Source organism: Mixophyes fleayi, chromosome 8 (genome assembly GCF_038048845.1).
Source record: "Mixophyes fleayi isolate aMixFle1 chromosome 8, aMixFle1.hap1, whole genome shotgun sequence".
NCBI classification, from domain to species: Eukaryota; Metazoa; Chordata; class Amphibia; order Anura; family Limnodynastidae; genus Mixophyes; species Mixophyes fleayi.
The window spans coordinates 16,440,560-16,464,094 of NC_134409.1; the positions used below are offsets into that span (position 1 = coordinate 16,440,560).

At 41.4% G+C, this 23,535-nt stretch overlaps 1 protein-coding gene across 19 annotated transcripts in view; it reads left to right on the top strand.

Annotated features, from left to right (window-relative positions):
- The window catches only part of ADGRL2 (adhesion G protein-coupled receptor L2), a 77,589-nt gene that overhangs the window by 43,617 nt on the left and 10,437 nt on the right, over nt 1-23,535 (top strand). For 12 of the 19 annotated variants that reach the window (XM_075181968.1, XM_075181969.1, XM_075181974.1 and 9 more), the window contains exons 7-18: nt 832-870; nt 4,169-4,352; nt 4,916-5,038; nt 5,316-5,521; nt 9,383-9,556; nt 10,992-11,201; nt 11,966-12,186; nt 13,375-13,441; nt 20,219-20,310; nt 21,442-21,486; nt 21,698-21,724; nt 22,927-23,095. In XM_075181968.1, coding sequence (XP_075038069.1) covers nt 832-870; nt 4,169-4,352; nt 4,916-5,038; nt 5,316-5,521; nt 9,383-9,556; nt 10,992-11,201; nt 11,966-12,186; nt 13,375-13,441; nt 20,219-20,310; nt 21,442-21,486; nt 21,698-21,724; nt 22,927-23,095 — 1,557 coding nt within the window. The remainder of the gene's footprint in view (nt 1-831; nt 871-4,168; nt 4,353-4,915; nt 5,039-5,315; nt 5,522-9,382; nt 9,557-10,991; nt 11,202-11,965; nt 12,187-13,374; nt 13,442-20,218; nt 20,311-21,441; nt 21,487-21,697; nt 21,725-22,926; nt 23,096-23,535) is intronic. The other 7 variants (XM_075181971.1, XM_075181972.1, XM_075181975.1 and 4 more) reach the window with 3 other exon arrangements.

Genomic DNA, 23,535 nt, shown 5'->3' on the forward strand with positions numbered 1-23,535 from the left:
AGGCGCAATGCTATAATGCAGACGTCGCATCCAATTTAAAAGCGCCCCTATCGTTGAATTAAACTTCTTCTTTTTTCTTACTAAAATAATGCTCGATTTAGTCTCATTGATGGATTACATTCATCATAAGAACGAGGGGGCGTTGGCACTGCCAGAAATGTCATTCTCTGCCGAAGCACAGGTAGAAGACACAAAACGCACCCCATTAAAAGTATAACAGAATACCTTAATACTTCTATCTCAGGGCTAGTGCCAAATCCAAGTATTTCTACAAATAAAAATGTCCATGTCCCCTGAACACCTCTGAACGCGCTTCGTAGTACTAGCCAATCATGGCACCCGATCTGTATTTATCAAGTAGACGCCCCAACCTTTCCCATTGGCTGGTGAAGCGCCCTCACTCCACCCACTTTCTCCCACCTTGCCCTGCAGACATGTGCTCTTTGGCGGATATCTATGTGCACCTGTGCAAATGGGGGAAACAGCGCATTGCTTAGTACCTCGTAAATGAGACCTCGGGGAGGCTGAAACAATAATGTGACTCCAGATGACATTGAGATGCCGGAAAGCTGGATTCAACAGCCCACCAAAAGGCTAAGTCCTTCAGTAACGTCACTTGTTCCTAATGAACGCAAGGCCTTCACGGTGTATGTAGAGGTCAAATCCACTTAAATGATTTTTATGTTAATAAAAAATGAAGATGTTCAGCTCTTCAAAGGTTATTGCAGCTAATTGATTATTATTGAATCCTTATGAGTAAAGTCTGAGCCTAGTTTCCATTTACTGAACGATCTCATTTTAATCTAATATTCTGGTTTTCTTTCTGCAAAGCTCCAAAAGCGAGAGAAGACTTGCAGGGCTTACTTAAAGGTATTCTTTCCGATTATCCCCTTCTGTCTTGTGGTTCCCTTCCTCCGACGTCACACTGCCCGTCTATCTGTCTCTAATGCCTAGCAGCCGGCATGCTGGGGACACAGCCCGCTACTGAGTCACGCTAAACTCCTAGCAAACTCCTGATTGGCTGGCTGCATGTATCAGAAACCGATGTCCGCAGTACATTTGCATGCAATAATTCCTAAGAGGAACCATTTGATAGAAAAATCACAGCATAAAAAAAATAAAAATGATCTTGTTGGTCTCTTAATCGGTGCAACTTCCGTCTTATTTATTTCCGCTTACTTGCTTTGGCTAGAAGTATTATTATTAGTATTATTTAATTGGAAATAATAATCAGTTTTTCTTGCACTGGCATTTGTAATTTTATTTTAATATAGGTCACCCCTTCCACAAACAGTTGCTTAATACTCTGTTCTGATCTTAATTCTTGACCAGTGTCAGTTGCCCAAAGTTCCACCGCTCTAGAAAAGACAAAAAAAAACTGTTACAATTTTGCATCCAAATTTGACTTTCCAGTATGCAAAAGAAACTGTTCTGTTCCTGGTGACACAGGGCTCATTTGAACCAGAGATTTAAAGGGTCAATCTGTGTTTCTTTTGTGTCTAATGAAGTTGACCTCAACAGACCAATTTCTGTCCCACTTCAGTTAATGGCTAAAGCAATATCTACCAGAGCATTGGAATATCCTGCTTTGTAATAGAGCAAGACAAAAGCGTCACTATCACTCGGACGAATCTTTTACAGTGTTGGGAACATAGTGATGACTGGCTATGCCGAAAAAGGATATTAAGATGAATTAGGCTAATTAATTTTCCTCTCGCTCCCTAAATTGTATTCTGAGTAGTGAATAACGTTCTTATTCCCAACAATGTAACTCTGTTATTGTTTAAAGAGACGCTAGGCTGAAGTAGAAAAATACTTTGTGTGATTCACTGAATGTGAGATCGGCTTCAGCGTTGAGGGAAGATGTTAAAGGTTTTTACCATTCCTCATCATCATCACCATTTATTTATATAGCGCCACTAATTCCGCAGCGCTGTAAAGAGAACTCGCTCACATCAGTCCCTGCCCCATTGGAGCTTACAGTCTAAATTCCCTAACATATACACACACAAAGACGGAGAGAGAGACAGAGTAGGGTCAGTTTGATAGCAGCCAATTAACCTACCGGTATGTTTTTGGAGTGTGGGAGGAAACCGGAGCACCCGGATGAAACCCATGCAAACACGGGGAGAACATACAAACTCCACACAGATAAGGCCATGGTCGGGAATTGAACTCATGACCCCAGTGCTGTAAGGCAGAAGTGCTAACCACTGAGCCACCGTGCTGCCCTACATCCAATTCTACCATTAGGGTGAATCCTGATTTACCCTGTGATTTCAGTATTTGGTATTGGTCGTAATCCTAAATTAAAGATGTGCATTCAAATTTTAAGCCAAAATGCGCTCCTTAATGAGTAAAGCAAGTCGATGCGTTATTTGGTAAAGTTGGAAAAGCCTCAACCTTTATCGTGGCACAGTGGCCACTAGGGGGTGCTGTCCCATTGAAGTATACTTACCATATTTCATTATAGCCTGCCAATGCAATTGGAAGTAGGCCATAAGGTGCCCATAAACACTTTGTCTGTGACTGCTAATTAGGCTGTTTTTCGACCCAGATGCGATTCACAGCATGCAGGGGACTAAAAAGGCCTCTTATCCCAATGAACAACTGATCAGGATGGAAGATATATCTGGGTTGATGATAACCGCATCAATATATGTGGTCATAGTCAGACCTCGCAAACGGGTTTTCATCAGATGTGGCCGTTTGGTTCCGAGCGTTGATTGGCTGTTCCTCCCCACCCCCAACTCTCCTCTTCCCCCAGATTTGGCTAAACGTGACCTGAATAGGCACCTTATCTATTATTCATAACAAGTAGCATATATGGTATTTGGTGTTTGAAGACCCAGTACAGTGCTTGTTGAATTACTCCTCGGTAGATGACTTATGTAGGACGGTGCAACTGTAAAAACAAAACTTCAGTTCTGTAAATCATTAGCTTGGTTGTTCTATTTTTTGTTGGCTTCAGTTTGTTTCTTTGAAATCTGTTTCCATTTACATTATTATAGAAGTCTAGGAGTCTGAACCAGATTAGAGATTGCTACTAAACCTGTCTTCTGTAATCACTGTCAGTTCGCTGGACAGGAGGAGAGTGGCAGAGTCTAGTGGGCTAGTCCTTTCTGTGGCACAGACCTCCGGGAATACTCAACCCATGTGAATGGTTTAAACGATCCTCAGCGAGTCACTAAGACACATCTGCACATACAATCAAATGACTGGGTTATAACCTCCAACATGTTTTGTGCTTACAGATATTTTCAACTGATTAGGGATCCAGTTTAAAACTGGCTTCTAAAATTACCCATAATCCAAATATTCAGTCACAGATCCCTAGGCGCCTCTCTGGCTTGGGCGGGACGCCTCGGCTAGGCGCCTCTCTGGCTTGGGCGGGACGCCTCGGCTAGGCGCCTCTCTGGCTTGGGCGGGACGCCTCGGCTAGGCGCCTCTCTGGCTTGGGCGGGACGCCTCGGCTAGGCGCCTCTCTGGCTTGGGCGGGACGCCTCGGCTAGGCGCCTCTCTGGCTTGGGCGGGATGCCTCGGCTAGGCGCCTCTCTGGCTTGGGCGGGATGCCTCGGCTAGGCGCCTCTCTGGCTTGGGCGGGATGCCTCGGCTAGGCGCCTCTCTGGCTTGGGCGGGATGCCTCGGCTAGGCGCCTCTCTGGCTTGGGCGGGAAGCCTCAACGTGAAATACCCTGTGTAGATAGGCTGGGGACCTCTTATTAGATCATGTCTATGTATTTTACATATTGGCAACCTGCCCAGGCTAAATACTATTGAAATACACAAGTTTGACATTTCTTAACTTAATATATGCCATAAATGCAGCATGACCAACAATTGCACAATAACTTTTTCTTTTGGTTCTATTATATATATATATACCTTTTTTGTGTTTTTTTTTTTTGTTTTTTTTTATATGTATTCTAGTTGCTGACAATATTACGTTTCATTTATTTTCATTCCATTTGTGCGAAACGAGTTTATTTTCTGCATGTTCCTCACTCCTTCCAGGTGTACATATATTTTGTTGCTTTTTCCGTCCAAATAGATTAACATTTGTAGATATCCGATCTGACGTAACTTGACTTTTAACGTGTTAACGGCTGTTCCTAAATAACGTGGAGTAGTTGTAGAGAGACTTAATGGCGACATCTCGATTCTCTCAGGCTATTGTGGACACGGTGGACAATCTACTTAAATTTGATGCTTTGCAATCATGGCGAGACATGAATTCATCCGAGCAAACCCACGCTGCTACAATGTTGCTGGATACTCTGGAGGAAGGGGCTTTCGTACTGGCCGACAACCTCGCAGAGCCCACAAGAGTCACCATGCCTACAGAAAATATAAGTGAGTAAATGAAAGGGCAGGTAGGGGGGGGTTGTATCTGCTTATCATTCATACAGAACCATAGTGTCATGTTGTATTCTGTCTTCACATAATTATTAAACTTCATTAATTGCTAATTAACGAGGGAGGTTTGCTGTGATTCTTGCAATATTAATTGAATTTTTGTTTTAAAGTTGATTGTACGGGGAAGGCATCCTGTGTAAATAGGTTCCCTCGGCAAACTCTAGTCTAGCTTTGGGATTGTGAATTGGAGGTTTTGTAAATTCCCAGGTTTGCGAAGTGTATTGAGTTGTACTAAACCTATCTAATACCAAAGGAGCTACAAACAGAATATCTTGTAACGTAACATTATAACGCTATTAAACAGTGTTCTGCTGTGGACTTGCAGGTTTGCATTTCAATGTGTCTTTCATATAACTTAAGCACAGTTTTCTATTAACAAGAGACTATAACAGAGCCGTTCCTTCGCCCGCCCCCCCCCCTGCGCACATGTTGAGACAACTTATAATGGCTGCATTGTAACACCACTGTTGTGTCTCCCAACTCTTGTCCACCGTAACCAGTTCTGGAAGTGGCTGTGCTCAGCACAGAGGGCCAGGTGCAGGAGTTGAAATTTCCTCAGGGCAATAAAGGAGGTAACCTGATCCAGCTCTCTGCAAACACCGTCAAACAGAACAGCCGCAATGGTAAGTCACAGAGCCAATGTTCTTCCTGCCATTGTTCCACCGCTCAGATCTGTAACTTTAGGATTCCGATTGTTTATTAGGAAATGCCGACTTTTCATTCTTGTAGTGCTGTATGTAGAAACATCTGCTCTCGTTTCTGGTATCCTTGCTTTAATGAGATATTGTAGACTCACTCCAAAAAGGCTTATTTTATTTGTATCGCCTCCTTTTCTGTGCGGTATTCGCCAGACAGCCACAATCCTCCTCGCTAATGATTTATGTTTGTGTCTTGTGCCAGGGCTTGCCAAGTTGGTGTTCATTCTGTACAAGAGCCTCGGTCAGTTCCTCAGCACGGAAAATGCCACCATAAAGCTGGGAGCGGATCTGGTCGGCCGGAACAGCACCATCGCCGTCAATTCGCACGTCATCGCGGCGTCCATTAACAAGGAGTCCAGCCGCGTGTTCTTGACGGACCCCGTGTTTTTTACCCTGAAACACATTGATGTGAGTGACCCTGTTGAATTCTTTCCAAAGGTTTTAAAAATCATTTGGGGGTTGGCGGATGAGAAAGGGAAAGAAGAAAAAAAAAAAACTAGTTTCCATTAGGATTTGAAATGTGCCTTTAGGTCACAGTCGTAGTTTCTTTCAGCCATCGAACATAAAATTAAATGAAACTTGGATCAGTGATTATTAGAACTTAAGTGTATTCTTAATGAAAGCTAATTCAGTAGCAACATGAAAATGTAAATGAGTCTAATTCATTTGTGAGTGAAAATTAACTCTTACCTTAGCAGCAGGATAGCTTCATCTAAACTCTGATTACTTTGTATAAATTAGCAGATTAAGATGCCTCAGAGTGTAAAATCGGCTTTAGGACGCCAACCTCGGGTAAAACGGTATAAATAGTGGCATTCGTTACCCTTGTTTAAGTATTTTGCCTGGAAACTTCTCCCTGGTTGCAGATTGGCTTCTCCTGTCTCCATAACGTATACTGTTGTCTGTTGCCTGCAACCAATGGAGGCTGCAGTTTTGCAGGGTTAAAGAATGAAGCCTGTCATTCCACTAGTTACCACTGAGCTCTGGAGAGCCACTAAATCAGGCCTGTCCAATCTGCGGCCCTCCAGGTGTTGTGAAACTACAAGTCCCAGCATGCCCTTCCAGCTATCAACTTGTTGTCTACCGGCAAAGCATGCTGGGGCTTGTAGTTTCACAACACCTGGAGGGCCGCAGGTTGGACAGGCCTGCACTAAATAGTGTATTTGAGTATTGGGTGAGTCCTTTCAAAGTACTTCCATAACGTTGCTGATTCCTAGTGAATTCATAGGTTGCTTTCTTGCAAATATTGGTCCACCCCACAAAAGAGTTGCCTCCATCATGTGTTGTAGACCATAGGCACATCATCATCATCACAGTTTATTTATATAGCGCCACTGATTCCGCAGCGCTGTACAGAGAGCTCACTCACATCAGTCCCTGCCCCATTGGAGCTTACAGTCTAAATTCCCTAATATACACACAGAGAGAGACAGACAGAGAGAGACTAGGGTCAATTTGATAGCAGCCAATTAAATGTTTTTGGAATGTGGAGAGGAAACCGGAGCACCCGGAGGAAACCCACGCAAACACAGGGAGAACATACAAACTCCTCACAGATAAGGCCATGATCAGGAATTGAACTCATGACCCCAGTGCTGTAAGGCAGAAGTGCTAACCTATGAGCCACCGTGCTGCCCACTTTAAAGGGACATTGTTATGAAACTTACTGCATAAAATTCTCCTAACTGTGCCAGGGCAGAGTGTATTAATTTTTCTTTGACCTTTCGCATTTGGTAAAGCGTATTTTGTAGTTGTCATCACTGACTGTGTTGTGTGAACACCAGCGGTTTTGATCCGCCTATTACCCTTCAATCTTTTTTTTTTTTTTCACGTTTCGACACGAGACGGGATTCAGACGTTTACTTATCCTGTGTAGAAATGGATTTGCGTGTGTGCGGTGTTTTTTACCGACACAGATCATTAATATGGATGGACGAAATTACAGAGCGCTCCACTTTCTTCCTTCTGTGATAATGAACCCATTGTTAGAAACATCATGTACATAGGAATCCGTTTCTCCAACCAGGATCAATAACCGCTGAGGTTCTCTCTGGCTTTCGTCTCTCTAGTGTCCAAGCGCCAACAAGACGGAACGTGTCACAGGCTCAATAAAGCCTCCCGTGTTCTTGTATCCTAATATAACTCCCATGTTTGACCCACACTGTGTTGAAAAATTGTTTAGCCAACTGTAGTTTTATTCCATGTTCTGTGGCAATTTGGCCATAGGAGGCCCTGTCCTTGGTTGATATTTAAATTTAGCTCTGCCAGAAGAACTGCCCTGGCTAGAAAAATAATTAAAAACAAAACGTTGCTTGTCAATATTGTATATTTTGCTTTTAAAGATGAATCTATGAAATGTATTTGAGAATGGCTTTGACTAAATAAACTTTATGTATTCTCCATTCTCCGTTTCACGTCCCAGCCACCAACCGTTTAGATGCAAGTAGATGCAGGGAATATTGTTGAGTTTGTTGCTCTCCCTCCAGTCTGCTCCCTTACTGTGTAACACGGAGTAGATTTCTGTAGTGCTTTATCTCATTCAGTGCTAAATAATGGATTTTCTATCCTTGAAAGTGAAGTGTTGTAGCCGAGAGAAGTTAAAAAAGAACCTTGGAGACGTGGAATGATTCTGATAGCAGCGTATAAGAGCCAAAGAATGTTCTATTACAAAGTTTAGATAAGACTGGTTCCTAGTGAATGAATGGGCAGCAGAAGGACTGCATTGTCCCTCATGGAGCTCATCAGTGACGTCACTGGCTCCTAGTATATGCAGCCTCATGACTGTATAGTGCGTCTCGTCCGCTCATGTAATTGTAATGTAACAATCTTTGGGTGTTTAGTTCTGAAATTGAAACTTATGAACCCTTAGTCCCCCATTTGCCTTGTAAAGCTTGCTGGGACTTTTAGTTCCACCACAGCTAGTGAGCCTGATGTATGTCAGTGGTGCCTTTTAATTGTTGTTGCTGGGACCCCAAGTGTCAATGTGTGGTAATTCTGAGACCCCAAACGTATCTATTCCTAATAAAATATACTTCATATGTGACAATTTAGGCCCCAGGAACAAGTCCTGGGGCCTCCTTTCGGGTTCTAATCCACAGTTTGGGCTCCTCTGCTCTGCAGCATTTGTTCCTTGGTTTATCCAGGAATAGGATGAATGGTATAAAATACCTTCTTTTGAACTAAAAATCATTACAAAAAAAATATACGATAAACATGAATAAGGGTCACAGTGATGTTAGAGGTAATTTAATGCCTTGTAAAGTCGATGCTTATTCTATTAAAATCCTGCAAATGCTGGCATGAATGCTTCGAATACTGTAACTGAGCTATAATTTAAGGCAATCTGATGTTACCTGGGTGTTTTGTTAAACGGTTACTCACTCTTAAACCAGCATTCCCAGGTCATTGGTTTTAAAGTTCTTCGTTTCCTGGGGCTCCTCCGTTTCCGTAGTGTAGCACTAGCAAAAATTGACTGTTTGCCAATCGTAAACGGCCGTTGAGAACCTTTGGTTTGTACCCTCATCGCTGGTGCGGTACTACAGGAAGAGTGCCCAGGAAAACCGCTTCAGCGTACTGTTCCCGGGACAGCGCTAAGGGGAGGAAGCGCTGAAAATGTAACCGTTAACCAGGAATGTTGCTTTAAAATAGATCTTTTAAATAAAGTTAGAGTATATATGTAAAACTTTCTCTCATCCAGGTAACGGTTGTTTGATTCAGAGTCCTCTATGGTGAGAGCTTCGAGCAGCGTCTTGCCGCGGCTTATAACAACCTATTAATAGACGTCCCTTGAAAGATGCAGCGGGAGGCTGTTTTCCAGATATCTGAAATGCAGTTTCCCCGTGTGAGACAGGAAACGTTATTTTAAAAATGTTGTTCTTTGTATTCCTGTAGGAATATTTACATATAGTTCTAAATATTGCAAAACAGTTTCCATTTTCTAAAAGTGACGTGTTTATTACCTTCAGTTTTACTCTGAAAATCGTCTGGCACCGTCTTAGCCATCAAACTTGTATTAATAAGTTACCCATCGCTCGCTCACTCTTAGTGCAGGCCGTTCTCTCATGTCACTAGGGAATGGTGTGCCGTGTGCCTCGTGCCTCACGGAGGCGCTAATTCTCAGTGACTTCATGTGCTGACCATTGGCTCAGCCCACAGAAGAGCTGGTGTGCTGTGTGTGTGGGTGCTGGGTAGACGGGCAGTGGCTGTAATACAGCGATAGTGACAGATATATTCCCTGTTCTTAACATCTCCTTCTTTGCTCTTTTCCAGCCTGACAATTATTTTAACGCCAATTGCTCTTTCTGGAATTACTCTGAGAGAACAATGATGGGATATTGGTCCACTCAGGGTTGCCGATTGGTAGAAACAAATAAAACTCACACAACCTGCGCTTGCAGCCACTTAACCAATTTTGCGATACTCATGGCCCACCGAGAAATTGTGGTACGTATTGTCTTGTCATACTGTAACATGACCTATACTGGAAAGTACTGTAACATGACCTATACTGGAGCGTACTGTAACATGACCTATACTGGAAAGTACTGTAACATGACCTATACTGGAAAGTACTGTAACATGACCTATACTGGAAAGTACTGTAACATGACCTATACTGGAAAGTACTGTAACATGACCTATACTGGAGCGTACTGTAACATGACCTATACTGGAGCGTACTGTAACATGACCTATACTGGAGCGTACTGTAACATGACCTATACTGGAAAGTACTGTAACATGACCTATACTGGAAAGTACTGTAACATGACCTATACTGGAGCGTACTGTAACATGACCTATACTGGGGACGTACTGTAACATGACCTATACTGGGGACGTACTGTAACATGACCTATACTGGAGCGTACTGTAACATGACCTATACTGGAGCGTACTGTAACATGACCTATACTGGAAAGTACTGTAACATGACCTATACTGGAAAGTACTGTAACATGACCTATACCGGGGACGTACTGTAACATGACCTATACCGGGGACGTACTGTAACATGACCTATACCGGGGACGTACTGTAACATGACCTATACCGGGAGCGTACTGTAACATGACCTATACTGGAGCGTACTGTAACATGACCTATACTGGAGCGTACTGTAACATGACCTATACCGGGGACGTACTGTAACATGACCTATACCGGGGACGTACTGTAACATGACCTATACCGGGGACGTACTGTAACATGACCTATACCGGGGACGTACTGTAACGTGACCCGTACTGTAGCACGCAGTCAGCAGAGAGAAGTCTAAATTCAAAGCTTGAAAATGGAGCTCTTGGGGGTATATTTACTAAACTGCAGGTTTGAAAAAGTGGAGATGTTCCCTATAGCAACCAATCAGATTCTAGCGGTCATTTGTTTAGCACATTCTACAAAACAGCTAGAATCTGATTGGTTGCTATAAGCAACATCTCCACTTTTTCAAACACGCATTTTAGTAAATATACCCCTTGGTCTTAAATGACCTATATATTTCATGTACTGCAAAGATCCATGTGAAGTCTGTGCTTTGTAAATGAACGTTATCAGCCTTTTGTTTTTATTTATCCGTTTCTATAATTACATGAACAGAATTGTGTGGAGATGAGAGTTACAGTCTTCCTATGGGAAAAGACGGGAAGGCAATCGCAGAAAGGAAGGAGGATAAATGTTAAGACAATGGAGTTGACTTGAAAGCATCTAGGGCTGTTTAGTTTATCCATAGAATTAGGAGACAAGTTCTATTGTTTTAGCTCATGTTTTTCTATGATGATTGTTTTGCTCTGTTGAATTTCGTATGTATATTTTCCCATGCTCTATAGTCCAGTACTTATCTTTTAGAGGTTAAATTTTGGATTTTGAACCTTTCCAGTACAAAAGCAGCAGTCACGAGTTCCTGCTGAACGTCATCACGTGGGTGGGGATCGTCATCTCCCTGGTCTGCCTCGCCATCTGTATCTTTACTTTCTGCTTCTTCCGCGGCCTCCAGAACGACCGCAACACCATACACAAGAACCTGTGTATCAACCTGTTCATTGCAGAGTTCCTCTTTCTCATCGGTATCGATAAAACAGACTACGTGGTAAGGATGCGTGTTTCTGTACGTGATAAATCTAATGTCAAGCTTAGTTCTGATTTGATCTCTGTTCTGTAGAGCTCTTCCTCTTTTATTACCTTTTATCTCCGCTGTGGAATTATTATTTTTTTATGAAAACCTTTCTTAGCCATGGGAGTACTCACATTTGCATCATTCAGAAATGCTTTATGGAAAATGATGTTTATGAAACTGGGTGCACAGGTAACAGTGCGATAAAGATGATGTAAGCCAAACCAACCAATCGGATTGCATTTGATTATTCGATCACAGTTTAATAAAATGGAAGCAAACATTTGATTCGCTGCTATAAGTTACAGCACCTATTTTTGACGTTTTCTGTGCACCAGTTCTCATAAGAGTCCCATTTGTGTAATGTTTAATTATTAAGTTTCGTTATTGCAACATGGCATGAACTGTATAAAACAGAAATACGCATCAATAGATGTCTATGGGAGTCGTATTAGATAAATTACTGGACAGTTATTATACCGCACTGATAATATTTTCAATTTAACAAACCTGTTTTTTAATACAATTTTATCTAGTCAAGAGCGTAATTCTTTGAAAGACAGAATATTTCTTAATAGTGGTGAAATAATTTATTGGAGCCTGGTAATGCCTTAAATTAAGTCTTAATCGTATTTGGAAATGGAGCTCCGGCAGGGAATCCCTAGCGCGCCATTATCCAGCGCTTCCCAGTGATGCATGTTCTGTGAGCACAAGTGAAATCGTTTCATCATTCTCTCCAGATCGCCTGTCCCATATTCGCCGGCCTCCTCCACTTCTTCTTCCTGGCGGCCTTTGCCTGGATGTGTCTGGAAGGAGTCCAGCTGTACCTCATGCTCGTGGAAGTGTTTGAGAGCGAATATTCAAGGAAAAAGTATTACTACGTCGTTGGCTATCTGTTCCCGGCTACTGTGGTTGGAGTCTCGGCCGCTATAGACTACAAAAGCTACGGGACGGAAAAGGCGTAAGTCTTTGGCAAGGGATCAGACCTGTTCACTAGGGGGATTGTACAGACTTGCTCAGAACAGATTATTCACAAAAAGGCATTATTACGCACGCATTTATAATCTACTCGTTATCATCTCCGCTTTGATTAACACGGCAGCTTTCACAGGAACGTACAAAGCAACTGGACTTTGTTTCTTTCTACCTGTGAAGTGTTTAAGCTTAGTCCTTGTGATGTAACTGAAAGAAGATCCTTTCACAACAGTCCGTCTCTTAGTCACTCACTCTTGGTCTGTATCAGGCCTGGTCAACCTGTATCTCTCCCGTTGTGGTAAAACTACAAGTCCCAGCAAACTCCGCCTGCTATGGGCTGCAAGACCATGCTGGAGCTTGTAGTTTTTCAAGACCGAAAGACAGAGGGGGAGATGGGCTGTAGGTGACGTAAAATGAGTGAACCTGACAAGCCCTGCCAGTGTCCTTTTATAAAACTGAGACTCGTGAATAAGTGTTTATTTAATTAGTCTTTTTGTAGTTTTTACAGCACTTTATCATTTCGTTTTAGCAAGGACATGTTACACCTTTTGTGTTTCTAGGGAAATGATGCGACAGTGTAAGATTATTTATCAGATCCCGTAGTGACAGCTCAAATGTACTCGTATTAACAGAAAATATATTCCGTCCATGACTTGAGTACATGGAAATAAGGAAAGCACCGTGTGAAGCCTGGGCTGATAAGTTTATGCATCATTTAGCCTAAAATAGAGTGTTTTTTTATTTTTTTTATGCTTCTTAAGTCCCACTTGGGTTATATTTTAATGTCCTACTGGTTTTCAGCAGAACATGACAGCTTAAGATTTGATGTCTTCTATTCATGTCCCGCTTTGCGTATGTCCTATAGATAAAAGGCCTTGAAGGCAAAAAAAAGGAAAATAAACCTGTTTTAACAATGGCTCAGAAATCCAAATATATAAATCCAATAATCTGTTAAGTAAGTAAATGATTTGCATGCACTCGGTCAGATGGCCGCGCTGCGGTTCACTGACGGTCCGTTCGTCTGTCTGTTCTGAAAAGATTCCCCAAAACTCACATCACTTTGGCACTTATCTGCACAGGGCAGGTTTGGGTGGAGGAGGTGAGGGAGCTTTTATCTTATGAAGTCCAATATCTAAACTCATTTGTATTAATTTTATGCTTTCTCTGTTGAAAGGTGCTGGCTGCGGATAGACAACAATTTCATCTGGAGTTTTATTGGTCCTGTAGCTTTCATTATCTTGGTAAGGTGTTCTCTTTCTTATCGTATCAAAAATTGTTACTTTTAATTTGCAATTTTTGTGGAAGGATCCTATTAATGCACCAAATCCTGTGAACTGTTCGTCTTTGTAAATAGATATATTTAAGACGTGGGAGTAGAATCTGATTGGTTGCTATGGACAACACCCCCAATTTTCCTTTTTTAGATGGTTTTGATAAATCTACCCCTCCAGCTTTAAGGCGACACTGTAGGTTCCATCTCGACTCTCATTCTTCTGTGGCAGACCTCTGGCTTTTTAAACTACCGGAATGCCTATTGGATCTCTCTGTACCGTATTTATTGTATAGAATAATAATTATTTAAAAAAGTAAAATTGTTAGCTGTGTTTTTATTTTATTTTTTTAACTCTAATTCTTGACAGGTCCATTTAATACTAAATATTTAGTTCATACTAACCTGTCTTCCTCGGGTTTCCTACTCTGAAACCAGTTACGAGATCAGGGCTGTTGCATGTGACGAGCGAGGCTGAACCTTATTATATTTCCCTCTTCAGAATTTTGTCTGTTCCATTTCTTAAAATCTGGTGATGTCACCCTGTAATGTATACTCAGACTTACGTATCAGATGCAGACATCTGTTACTACGCTTCCTAACACTCAGCGGAGTGAGCAGTAAGATTGATCTCTTTTTCCTGGTACTAGTCGCTTGCCACCTGGATCCTATTATTAAACAAACAGCAGATCCTCACTCCATCTTTGTATCTGTTTAGAAATATGACAGAGTTTGGGTGGGGGGCACTTTCCTGAGCTCTTAACAGGCCGCCTAGCTGGCTTTTGTGAATTAATCCCAGGGGTGGCCTCGAATGTCTCTAGGTAAACAGGATCTTGGTCTTTTCCAGTCAAGGGTGGAACAACTTTGAAGATGGTTTTTATTCTTCAGAGATGTTTAAAAATAATAATTCTTCTCTAGTAACATAGTAGTGTTTAAACACATGTCCTATAAACAATAGCAGCCAATAAGATCTTGGTTTAATTGACTCTGGTACCAGTCAGACTAATAAAAACAAATCTGATTGGTTGCTGTGATTCTAGCACGTCTGTGCAGTTAACACTAGGTTACTTAAGCATATGGTGTTCGTTTGGTAACTTAGATCAGCAGGAACACAGCATATTAAATAAATATTATTAGCCAGTCTCTCACAGAAAGAGATGTAGTAATATTATCTGACAAATATTTACATGAACACGTGTATGTTTAAAAAGAAAAGAGACAACTGTTTTCAAAGGATAAAATGTTTTTAATTTTGGAGTTCTTCAGTCCCCTTACACCCCTAATTTGTATAATATCATGGTTCTTAATGCTACATACTAATATTCTGCCTGTTTTGTCAAGAGGAAAAAATGGCCTTTGATCTGTGTGGCAGTTTATATGTACTTTGTTGACTTGTCTAGATGTGAGCTGTACGTTGTGTGAACAACTTGATTTAATAGCTGCTGACCTTATTTTTGCTTGTTTTATGGAATAATTTGGCGTCTTTTCCTGTGTTTATAGATTTGAAAGTAATGGAATATTGAAAGGTGTTGATTCAAACATTGGGCAGTTCTAACAGCCATGTTAGTCATTATAAACTAGATATTTTAAATCTGCTGCAAATTTACTGCTTGTGTCAGCTCAAAACAACTTCTGGTCAATTTGGACGTCAGTCAGGACATAGCGAAAAATCCGGTCCGATGATGACCAGGCTATTAGCATTGCAGTGCGGTCATTGGCAGACCATACAAGTTAAGGCCGGGAATACCTGTGTACGAGCTATTGTCTCCAGCATGTGTAAATATAGCGCAAACTCTCAGCTGTCCATCATCTGCAGACTATTGTTATTGTAACCAACGATCAGGTTATTGTGGAATATAAAAGGTCTGCTTGATGCTGCTGAAGAATAGACTTGCCGTACGCGGATCAGACTTATTTTGTTTATCCGTGTTGTATCCCTTAGTGTTCTTCACTATAATGTCCCGTGATTCTCCGGAAGGGAAAAACGCAGGTGAAGGGCATCAATTGACCACGATCAGCTGGAATCCACTGGTTATTTACCAGCCACAACATTATTATCCTCAAGCAAATTGTTTAGCCTGAAAAGTGTAGGGCCTTTTGGGAGCTGTATTCCCAACCTCAAAAATGAAACAGCAGGTAGCAATCACATTGGTGTTCCTGAGAGTAAATCTTCTCTTGGAATTGCTTTGCCCTCTAATCGTCCTGAAGTTAAAGGCTCAAACATGATCTTATGTCTTAGTCGCCGTTGTGTCCCTCGCTCCAGTTTTGCACATGAAGACCGTTTTGGGATTTGCATGCACACGCACGTTAATGTCTCTGCGTTATTCTGCATGTATAGGGAGGCGTTCGTCCTTTCGCTCTCGCAGAGCTTACTGCCATTCCTATGATGGTAGGGTTATTATATCTATGAAGAGGTAGCATGTAAGTAATGAGCGTTGGGATGCCATTACCATGCCTGAAATGGTTTAATGAAATCTTAGATCATGACACGTCAGGATCTGTTCTTATCATTCGGACAGCTCCATCTGCATCTTTAATAATTCATCCAGTTCACAAAGAGTTCAGTCTCGCACACTTATTTAGAAACCTTCTTTAGAGAAACACCTCTTTTTTTTCCCCTGCCAGTCCCAGGGAGAAATGGTCTCTTCCGGTTGGCTGGCTGCAAAAGATATCGAGACACAAGCGCAGTTTTAGAACGGTCCTCTCATCAGGTAACTGAACCTCCAGGGAGGACAATTTGGGTCAGGACATATGCAGTTCAGCTGGGTTACTTTAGAATAGTGTTTTCCTTCCACTGTCTTATCATATCCATGTCAGCACTGCAGGCTGTGTGGAATGAATTTTTAAATGCAAGGCGCAGGCAGACATGATTCAATTGAGCAGGTTATAAAACAACACAGTAAACTGGTCCTGTATTTGGGCAGAGGGAGAAGCTGTAATTTCATTCATGTGCGTTACAGTATTGAGGTCTGCACCATCTCTGAATCCCCCACATGCCCACAATCTAAATGAATAACTTGTGAGGATTAAAGGAATGTACAGGTGTAAGGATCTGTTAGCCAGGAAACAGATTGTCCAGAGAGTTCCGAAAGGAAGTAAAACAATTGCTGCTCTTAGGTGATCATTTCATACAGGTAGAAATTATCCCTAAATGCTATGTACTTTTGGAGCACTGCTAAGTAAATTAATAAACTGTTGCTGAGTGCCAGACACAGTGTGGATTTTAGGCATGGTGTTTCACATCACTGAAAACGCTTTAGGACCCATGAGCAGAAGTACATTTTGTGTTTTGTTTGTTTGTTTTTCTTTTTTCCTTGTTTTCATCTCAACAAAAGAGGGAGAGGGAAACGGGATCTAGAAGTATGCAAGGAAGCACTAAAGACTCGGGACTTTTTGTTTTACTTTAAAAAAAAAAATACATTATAGATTTGAAAAGAAAAAAAATGTTTTCACAAACCTGTTTTGAGGGTAAAAATACGCCTGGGCGTATGTACTTTTATCCGGAGCACTCCGGAGAATAGATTAAATACCTGTATGTGTATTTTTTAGAAGACTGACTCCTGAAAGTTTTTTGTTAAGTGTGATGCCTCCTTACAAAGAGTTAAGATGATTTTTTTTTTTTATTCATTGAATGTGCGCTATGTTAGAAGTTTGATCTCAATGTGAAACAAGGTGCATTAAGTTATCACAGACTTTATTATGCGTCTTGGAGCACTTGTCAGATTGAGTCATGTGACTGTGGGTGGAGCTAAATGGCTACACAGCAGGACTGAACAACCAGGTGTTGTGAAACTACAAGCCCCAGCATACTTTGCTAGCCAACCGCCTGAAGAGTATGCTGGGACGTGTAGTTTCACAACACTTGACGAGCCTGAGGTTATCCAGGCCTGCTGTATAGTCAGAAAGATGGATTAGTTGAGGGCAATAGGTAGTTGAAATTAAGGAAAATAAAAAACACATTCTGTTTGCCAAGACCTTAGAAACAAAACATCAGATTACAATGGAGACATTTTTATTAACAAATCGGGTACAGTCTAATGTAATGTTCTTAACTACAGAGTGGAAACAAAATACTTTCAGTACGGCTGACGGCTTTCTGGGAGCTTCTAATTATTTCCTATTTCGAAAGTAATTTTTACTTGTTGTGTAGATTAAAATATAGCAAATGCAACGTTCTTTAGCAAAATCCCCCCCCCCCCCACACACTTTATATCTGTTATTATATGTTGAGTCCTTACATGACAGAGATGGCCATTTGCCAAGCTGAAGCATACACCCTCAGCCATTCCCGACGCCAACAAACACACACATTGTTCTAATTATACTGGGTGTGGTGAGCCCAGCTCCAGTCTTCCTATAGTCTGACTTTATATAAACGCTCTACAGCTGGAGGTCCTGTCTGGTGGGTCGGGAAATTGGTTAGGGTTTAAATATAATATAATATATCGAAGCGCTTCAAGGGCGTTTGTTTTCGGCTCACAATCCTGTTTAGGTCCCGTACAGATGGGCATCGACTGGAATAACACAAACATTAAACTATGTTTTGGCTGCATTATACAGACAATTTGTAATTGGTTATAAGTAGCTTAGCATTTTGGGAATAAGATGATCATTTACAATTAGTATGTGGGGGTTGTGTTTTTGGTTTTGTTTTTTGTTTTATTTTACTCCCGGCTTAAATGCTGAATGGAAATGAAAATGCATGGAATCTGCTACGGAACCCTACCAATACTCTAAAGCTGGGTATACACTACACTGTTTTCGTCCAATAATCGGCTCAAACAGCCGACATACGACCGCTCGTTCAAAAGTCGGGTCAGTGTGTGTAGTGACACGATGGTCGAAAGTCTGCCCAAATGGACGATTGTCACCTCATTTGGTTGGTCGTACCGTTTAATATTTTCGTTCCAATCTCGTTTCCGTTGTGTAGTGTGTATAAACTTCCGACCGATCCACAACAGTGAGTACGGAATTAGTCATTGCTCACGACAACATAGCTGTAAAAAGTCGCTAAAGGGACTTCCGCTCTTCCCTTTCTCGTCCTAAACAAGGCTAGTGTGTATGCACTGCATGGACCGAGCGATCGGACCATCGATCGGCATAAAAAGTTGGTCGAAATTTCTGTAGTGTGTACCCAGCTTTAGTCAGGAGAAAAGAGATTGTAGTCACTCCTGGACTAATGCTCCCAAGTCTTATTACTCTCAAGGCAGTTAACCTGATGTACAAAACGGATTGTGAATGCACTGTAAACCCCTATTATGTGCTTGTAATGTTTTTAAATAGACTCTATATTAATCTGTATTGTGTGCAGCTTATTGTGGAAGCAAATGAAACCATTGTGTATTTTAAGCCGTGACAATCCAATGTTTTCATCTTATGTGTTTAATTATGAATGTAATTTACATTACACATATTAAAGTAATAAAACTGCCTCCTGTCTATAAGAACGTAAATTAATATTCTTCTTTTACACGTGCCTTAATACCTTTAAAATGTTCCAGTATCCAGGTAGCAGATGTGGATAATGTCTGCATCCTGTTACTATGTTTACTCTCTGTCTTACAAGTCCTCAGTGTTCCGTTTAGGTTTATTTCTTCTGTGTCCCTAAGTCCCCACTTAAAACTCCTTTGTAAGATGGCTAAATGTTCACTCTCATCTTGCTCATTCTTTCCATTCTGTTGGCAAACTATGTTTGAACCTTATTAATAATGAAAGTAACTGGTGAGAGACATAATTCAAAGCGATGGTCCTGATGTCAGTCTAATGTGCATTGTTAGATTTCCCAAATGAATTTTTTGTATGCGGCATTTTATAGTGTTTGGTTGACTGCCCTTCTTCTCTCAAACCGTCTCACATATTATCCAATCGTTCGAACAGTGGTCGGAGGCCTCCTTGGCCACGTTTTGCTGTACACAGTGTTGACCCCTTTTTCTATTTATGTTTTACAAACAGAGCTGGTTTGGGTGTTAAAGGGAAATCACCATTAATATTAGAGCAAGTAGGATAGTTTTAGATGTTCTACGTAATTTGGCATACAATATTGTGCCGCCATTTTCGGCATCGCTGCCATGGGTGAGAGACTGACATAGAAATCGTTGAAAACGAAAGACTTTATGATACTCGTTTGCTTTAAAATTTCCTTTAAATGTTCATCACTTCCCTAGTTTTGTACCGCAAGAGCCTGTGTTTACCTGTAAATGTATTTGGTCAGTTTGATAATAAACTGGGGAAACTGGACAGTTAATTCTGCACATACAAGGCCAAGTTACACGGGTTGATTTTGACCTCTGGTTTTAGTTTGCAAGTACGCATCAAATTGCAGATGATCAGTTAAAAAGAAAGACTGCCACAACTCTTACTTAAGTAATTGCAGCCAGCTACAAATACGCGGGTCAAAATTACTCTTGTAGCCCTGATCTTAATTTGGTCCCATATATCAATATCTGACCTCATTGTGTTACAACTGGATAATCCCTGGCTACACATCTCTGCGTTTGAAGCTGTCCGCACTCCGTTGGCTGTAAAGATACAGATTTGATTGACGATTATGGTTTTGAAACAGTCCGCACTGCGTCCTTCATCCGCAAACCAATGGAATTAAAAAACAAATTGCAGAGCACTGATCCTCCTCATCTGTGATACTGAGTTTTGAGATAAACTTTATTTTATATGATGCTAGGTCAATATTAATTTTGTATTTATCCTTTTCCTATTGACGGTTTCTATTATTTTTTTTTTTTTTTCACAGCTCAATCTTGTTTTTCTGGTGATCACACTGTGCAAAATGGTGAAGCACTCGAACACACTAAAGCCAGACTCTAGCCGCTTGGAAAACATTAAGTAAGTGACCTACGTGCTCCGTTCTAAACGGGAGTTCTGCATTCCCAGCTCCGCAGTTTATCAGTTCAGCAATCAGTCAATAGAGATGTCACAACTCCATTAGGCTGTCCCCCCGTCACGCTTTTTCTACAGTGTCATCCGCGCACTGGTCAAAGATAAAGAATTCGTTCCCTGAAATGATGCTCCTAAATTGCATAAATGAATTAAAGTACTCCGTAGCAATAGGGTAATTTCATTTGCATTTAAAATGCCGTTTAAAATGATGTTCTCGTCCACAAGGCTGAGATGATTATGTGAGGTTTGTTTTGCTAAATGACTTTGTGATGTAGGGATTGTAAATACTTTTCACTTGTAATCCAGCGCTCCTCTGGGAATTGACTCTTATTGCTAACGTTAACTTGCAGATTATCTCTTCTAATCAACTAATTAAACAAATGATTGCTTTACTGCTGAAGCCACATAACATCTTGAAGGATGTCAAGTTACTGGTTGACCTTTTAGAGAGTGAAGGCTCTTGTATTGCCTCGGATTTGGGGGGCACTGAACAGTGTTTAGGGTTGATTGCAAATTGGACGCTATTGTTGTACAATCCAATATAATTACTTCTCTCCATGGTGAAAGAAGAATGGAGGAAGATCGCTGTAAACGAGCCAAGATTAGCATTTGAAAACAGGTTGTTTATGTTGCAAAAGAAACTCAAATTGGGAAGTAAACTGTGTAAGGTTTGAATAAAAAATGAGTGTTAGGACACATAATGGGTAAATGGTTGAGAGGTTCTTGGTTAGGGCAGGGGGCCGGGCTTAGCAGCCAGGGGGTAGGCCTTAGCAGCCAGTGTCCAGGGGGCCGGCCTTAGCAGCCGTTGGCCAAACTTAGTGTCGGGGTGCCCAGGGGGCTAGGCATAGCGGCCAATGTCCAGGCTTAGCGGCCGGTGGCCAGGGGGCCAGACGTAGCCGCCAGGGGGCCAGACGTAGCCGCCAGAGGGCCAGACGTAGCCGCCAGAGGGCCAGACGTAGCCGCCAGGGGCAATGTTAGACTAAAATACTCCTCGTTGCATGCTGCATGGTGGTAGAGAGCTTTATGTTTAGCATCTCTTTTTCTTTCCTTTTCCTCCCTCTGTCTCATCCACTCCAGTAATTATCGCGTGTGTGACGGCTACTATAATACAGACTTACCTGGGTAAGGTGAATCCTTACGTTAACAATTCTGGCATGTCTTTCTTTTATGGAACAACATACTCCCTCCTCCAAACCCCCTTCTAAGAGTTCTAATTACCACCGTCCTTTTTCCTCCCCGCTCCCTACTTCTGCCTTGTGTATAAAATGCTCCTTCTGTTCCACTTCTGTCTCTAACAATCTGATTTCTCTCCTCTGCTTGTAATGCTCTCTAGATATGAAGATAATAAGCCTTTTATCAAGTAAGAGACCATTAGCTAGATGTGAAATCGCCCTCATCTTTCCATTTCCGTTTTCTCCTCTCCGTTCAGTTTTGTTTGGGTCACACATGACAATCCCCCCCCTCCTTTATAGGTTTTATTTTCCTCTTCCATCCATCCTCTGTTTTCCCGTCTCTCTCTCTCTCTCTCTCATTGTGCCGTCAGGTCGTTGCCTCATTATTTACTTGGTGTAATTTTAATATTCATTTCAGCTTTTTGTGATGAGACATCATAGATATAAAAGCAAATTGTAGATGTGTTCACAGTGAAGCTGCAAGTCAGCGATCCATGGGAATCACTTTTGGACGGAATAGCGTTGAAAGTTGCTTTGCAAAGGACCATTAGCTATAAAATTATGCTTTTAATGAGCTGTTTTACATAAGAGCTGCTGCTAACATTCACAAATATATATGTATATAGTTTAGATACAGGTTTCGGGTGGGTGAGCCTTTTTTTTTTTCCTTTGCTCATCAGAATTACTGTCAATAACTTTATTGAGACCATTGCAGGAAATCTTAACATTGCACTATGATATTGTATGTACAGGAACTTGGCAGCAGTAATACATTGAGTAGAACTGGGCACATGACTCCTTTCCCATAGAATCCCCATCCATCGTTATTTCCTGCAAAGTTTATGTATACAGTGCTCCGCTTTCATATTGTCAGCTTGGAAGACAAGCCAAAAGTGGTACAAGTAGTAGAACGTCAGTGTAATATAAAAATCAGGGCAATATACAGGATAACTGTATTTTTGAATGTTGGAAGTAGCAATTTTTATGTAAATCTACTACTAAGTGAGTTTAGTTATCCTTTAAATTTTCCTTTGCCTCGATTTGACTTTCCAAACTTGAGAAAACCACACGTGCGAGTTAATTTTCATTGATCCAAACATTGTTTGAATTCCAGAATTTGCTAAAGATGCTGGCAGATAATAATGCCTGTACAATGTTATAACAATGGAGATTTCCATTACTCGCACACTTAAATTGAGGTTACAATGTTTCTAGGTTGAATTATAATTCTATCGAGTCACATTGTACACCGTTAACTGGGCATTGTTTGTTACGGAGAATATGAACAGTTAGAGTCTGAATGAGAATCATCATCACGACTTGTTCCTTTTCTGTGATTGACGCTGAGAGTTCCGTTCAGTGCCACTGACGTTCCCGTGTCTGCTTTCAGGTCCTGGGTCCTTGGTGCTTTTGCTCTCCTGTGTCTCCTTGGTCTTACGTGGTCTTTCGGTTTGTTGTTCATCAACGAGGAGACTGTGGTGATGACGTACCTTTTTACAGTGTTCAACGCCTTCCAGGGAATGTTTATTTTTATATTCCACTGTGCCCTTCAGAAAAAGGTAAGTCCATAAACAGACTGACATTTTAAAGTACTAAAATACAGCTATGCATTTAGCTTTTATATAATGAATGTGTACACTATAATGAGGGCATGCTACTTGTACAGTCATAGTCCACAGATATAGAATTCTATTGCCATGGTAAAGATGATTATTGTTCTAAAAGTGCCCATACATTCTGCTATAACGTGGCCGATTTTGGGCGACTGGCCCGGGCACACGTCATGTCTGGGCTGGAAGCTCATCCCCTCCAATGGATTTGAAAGATGACCACAGATAGCCACTATTGCCTGTGTGTTCCTGTTGGTCTGTGTGGTGTGAAGCTGACAGCGGTCCAGCTGCTTATTCTGATGGTGTCCAAAATAAACAAATTAATATTCAGCGCCAGAATCGACCCGTGTTTGTCCAACATCACATACATTTGTATCTACACATCAGAT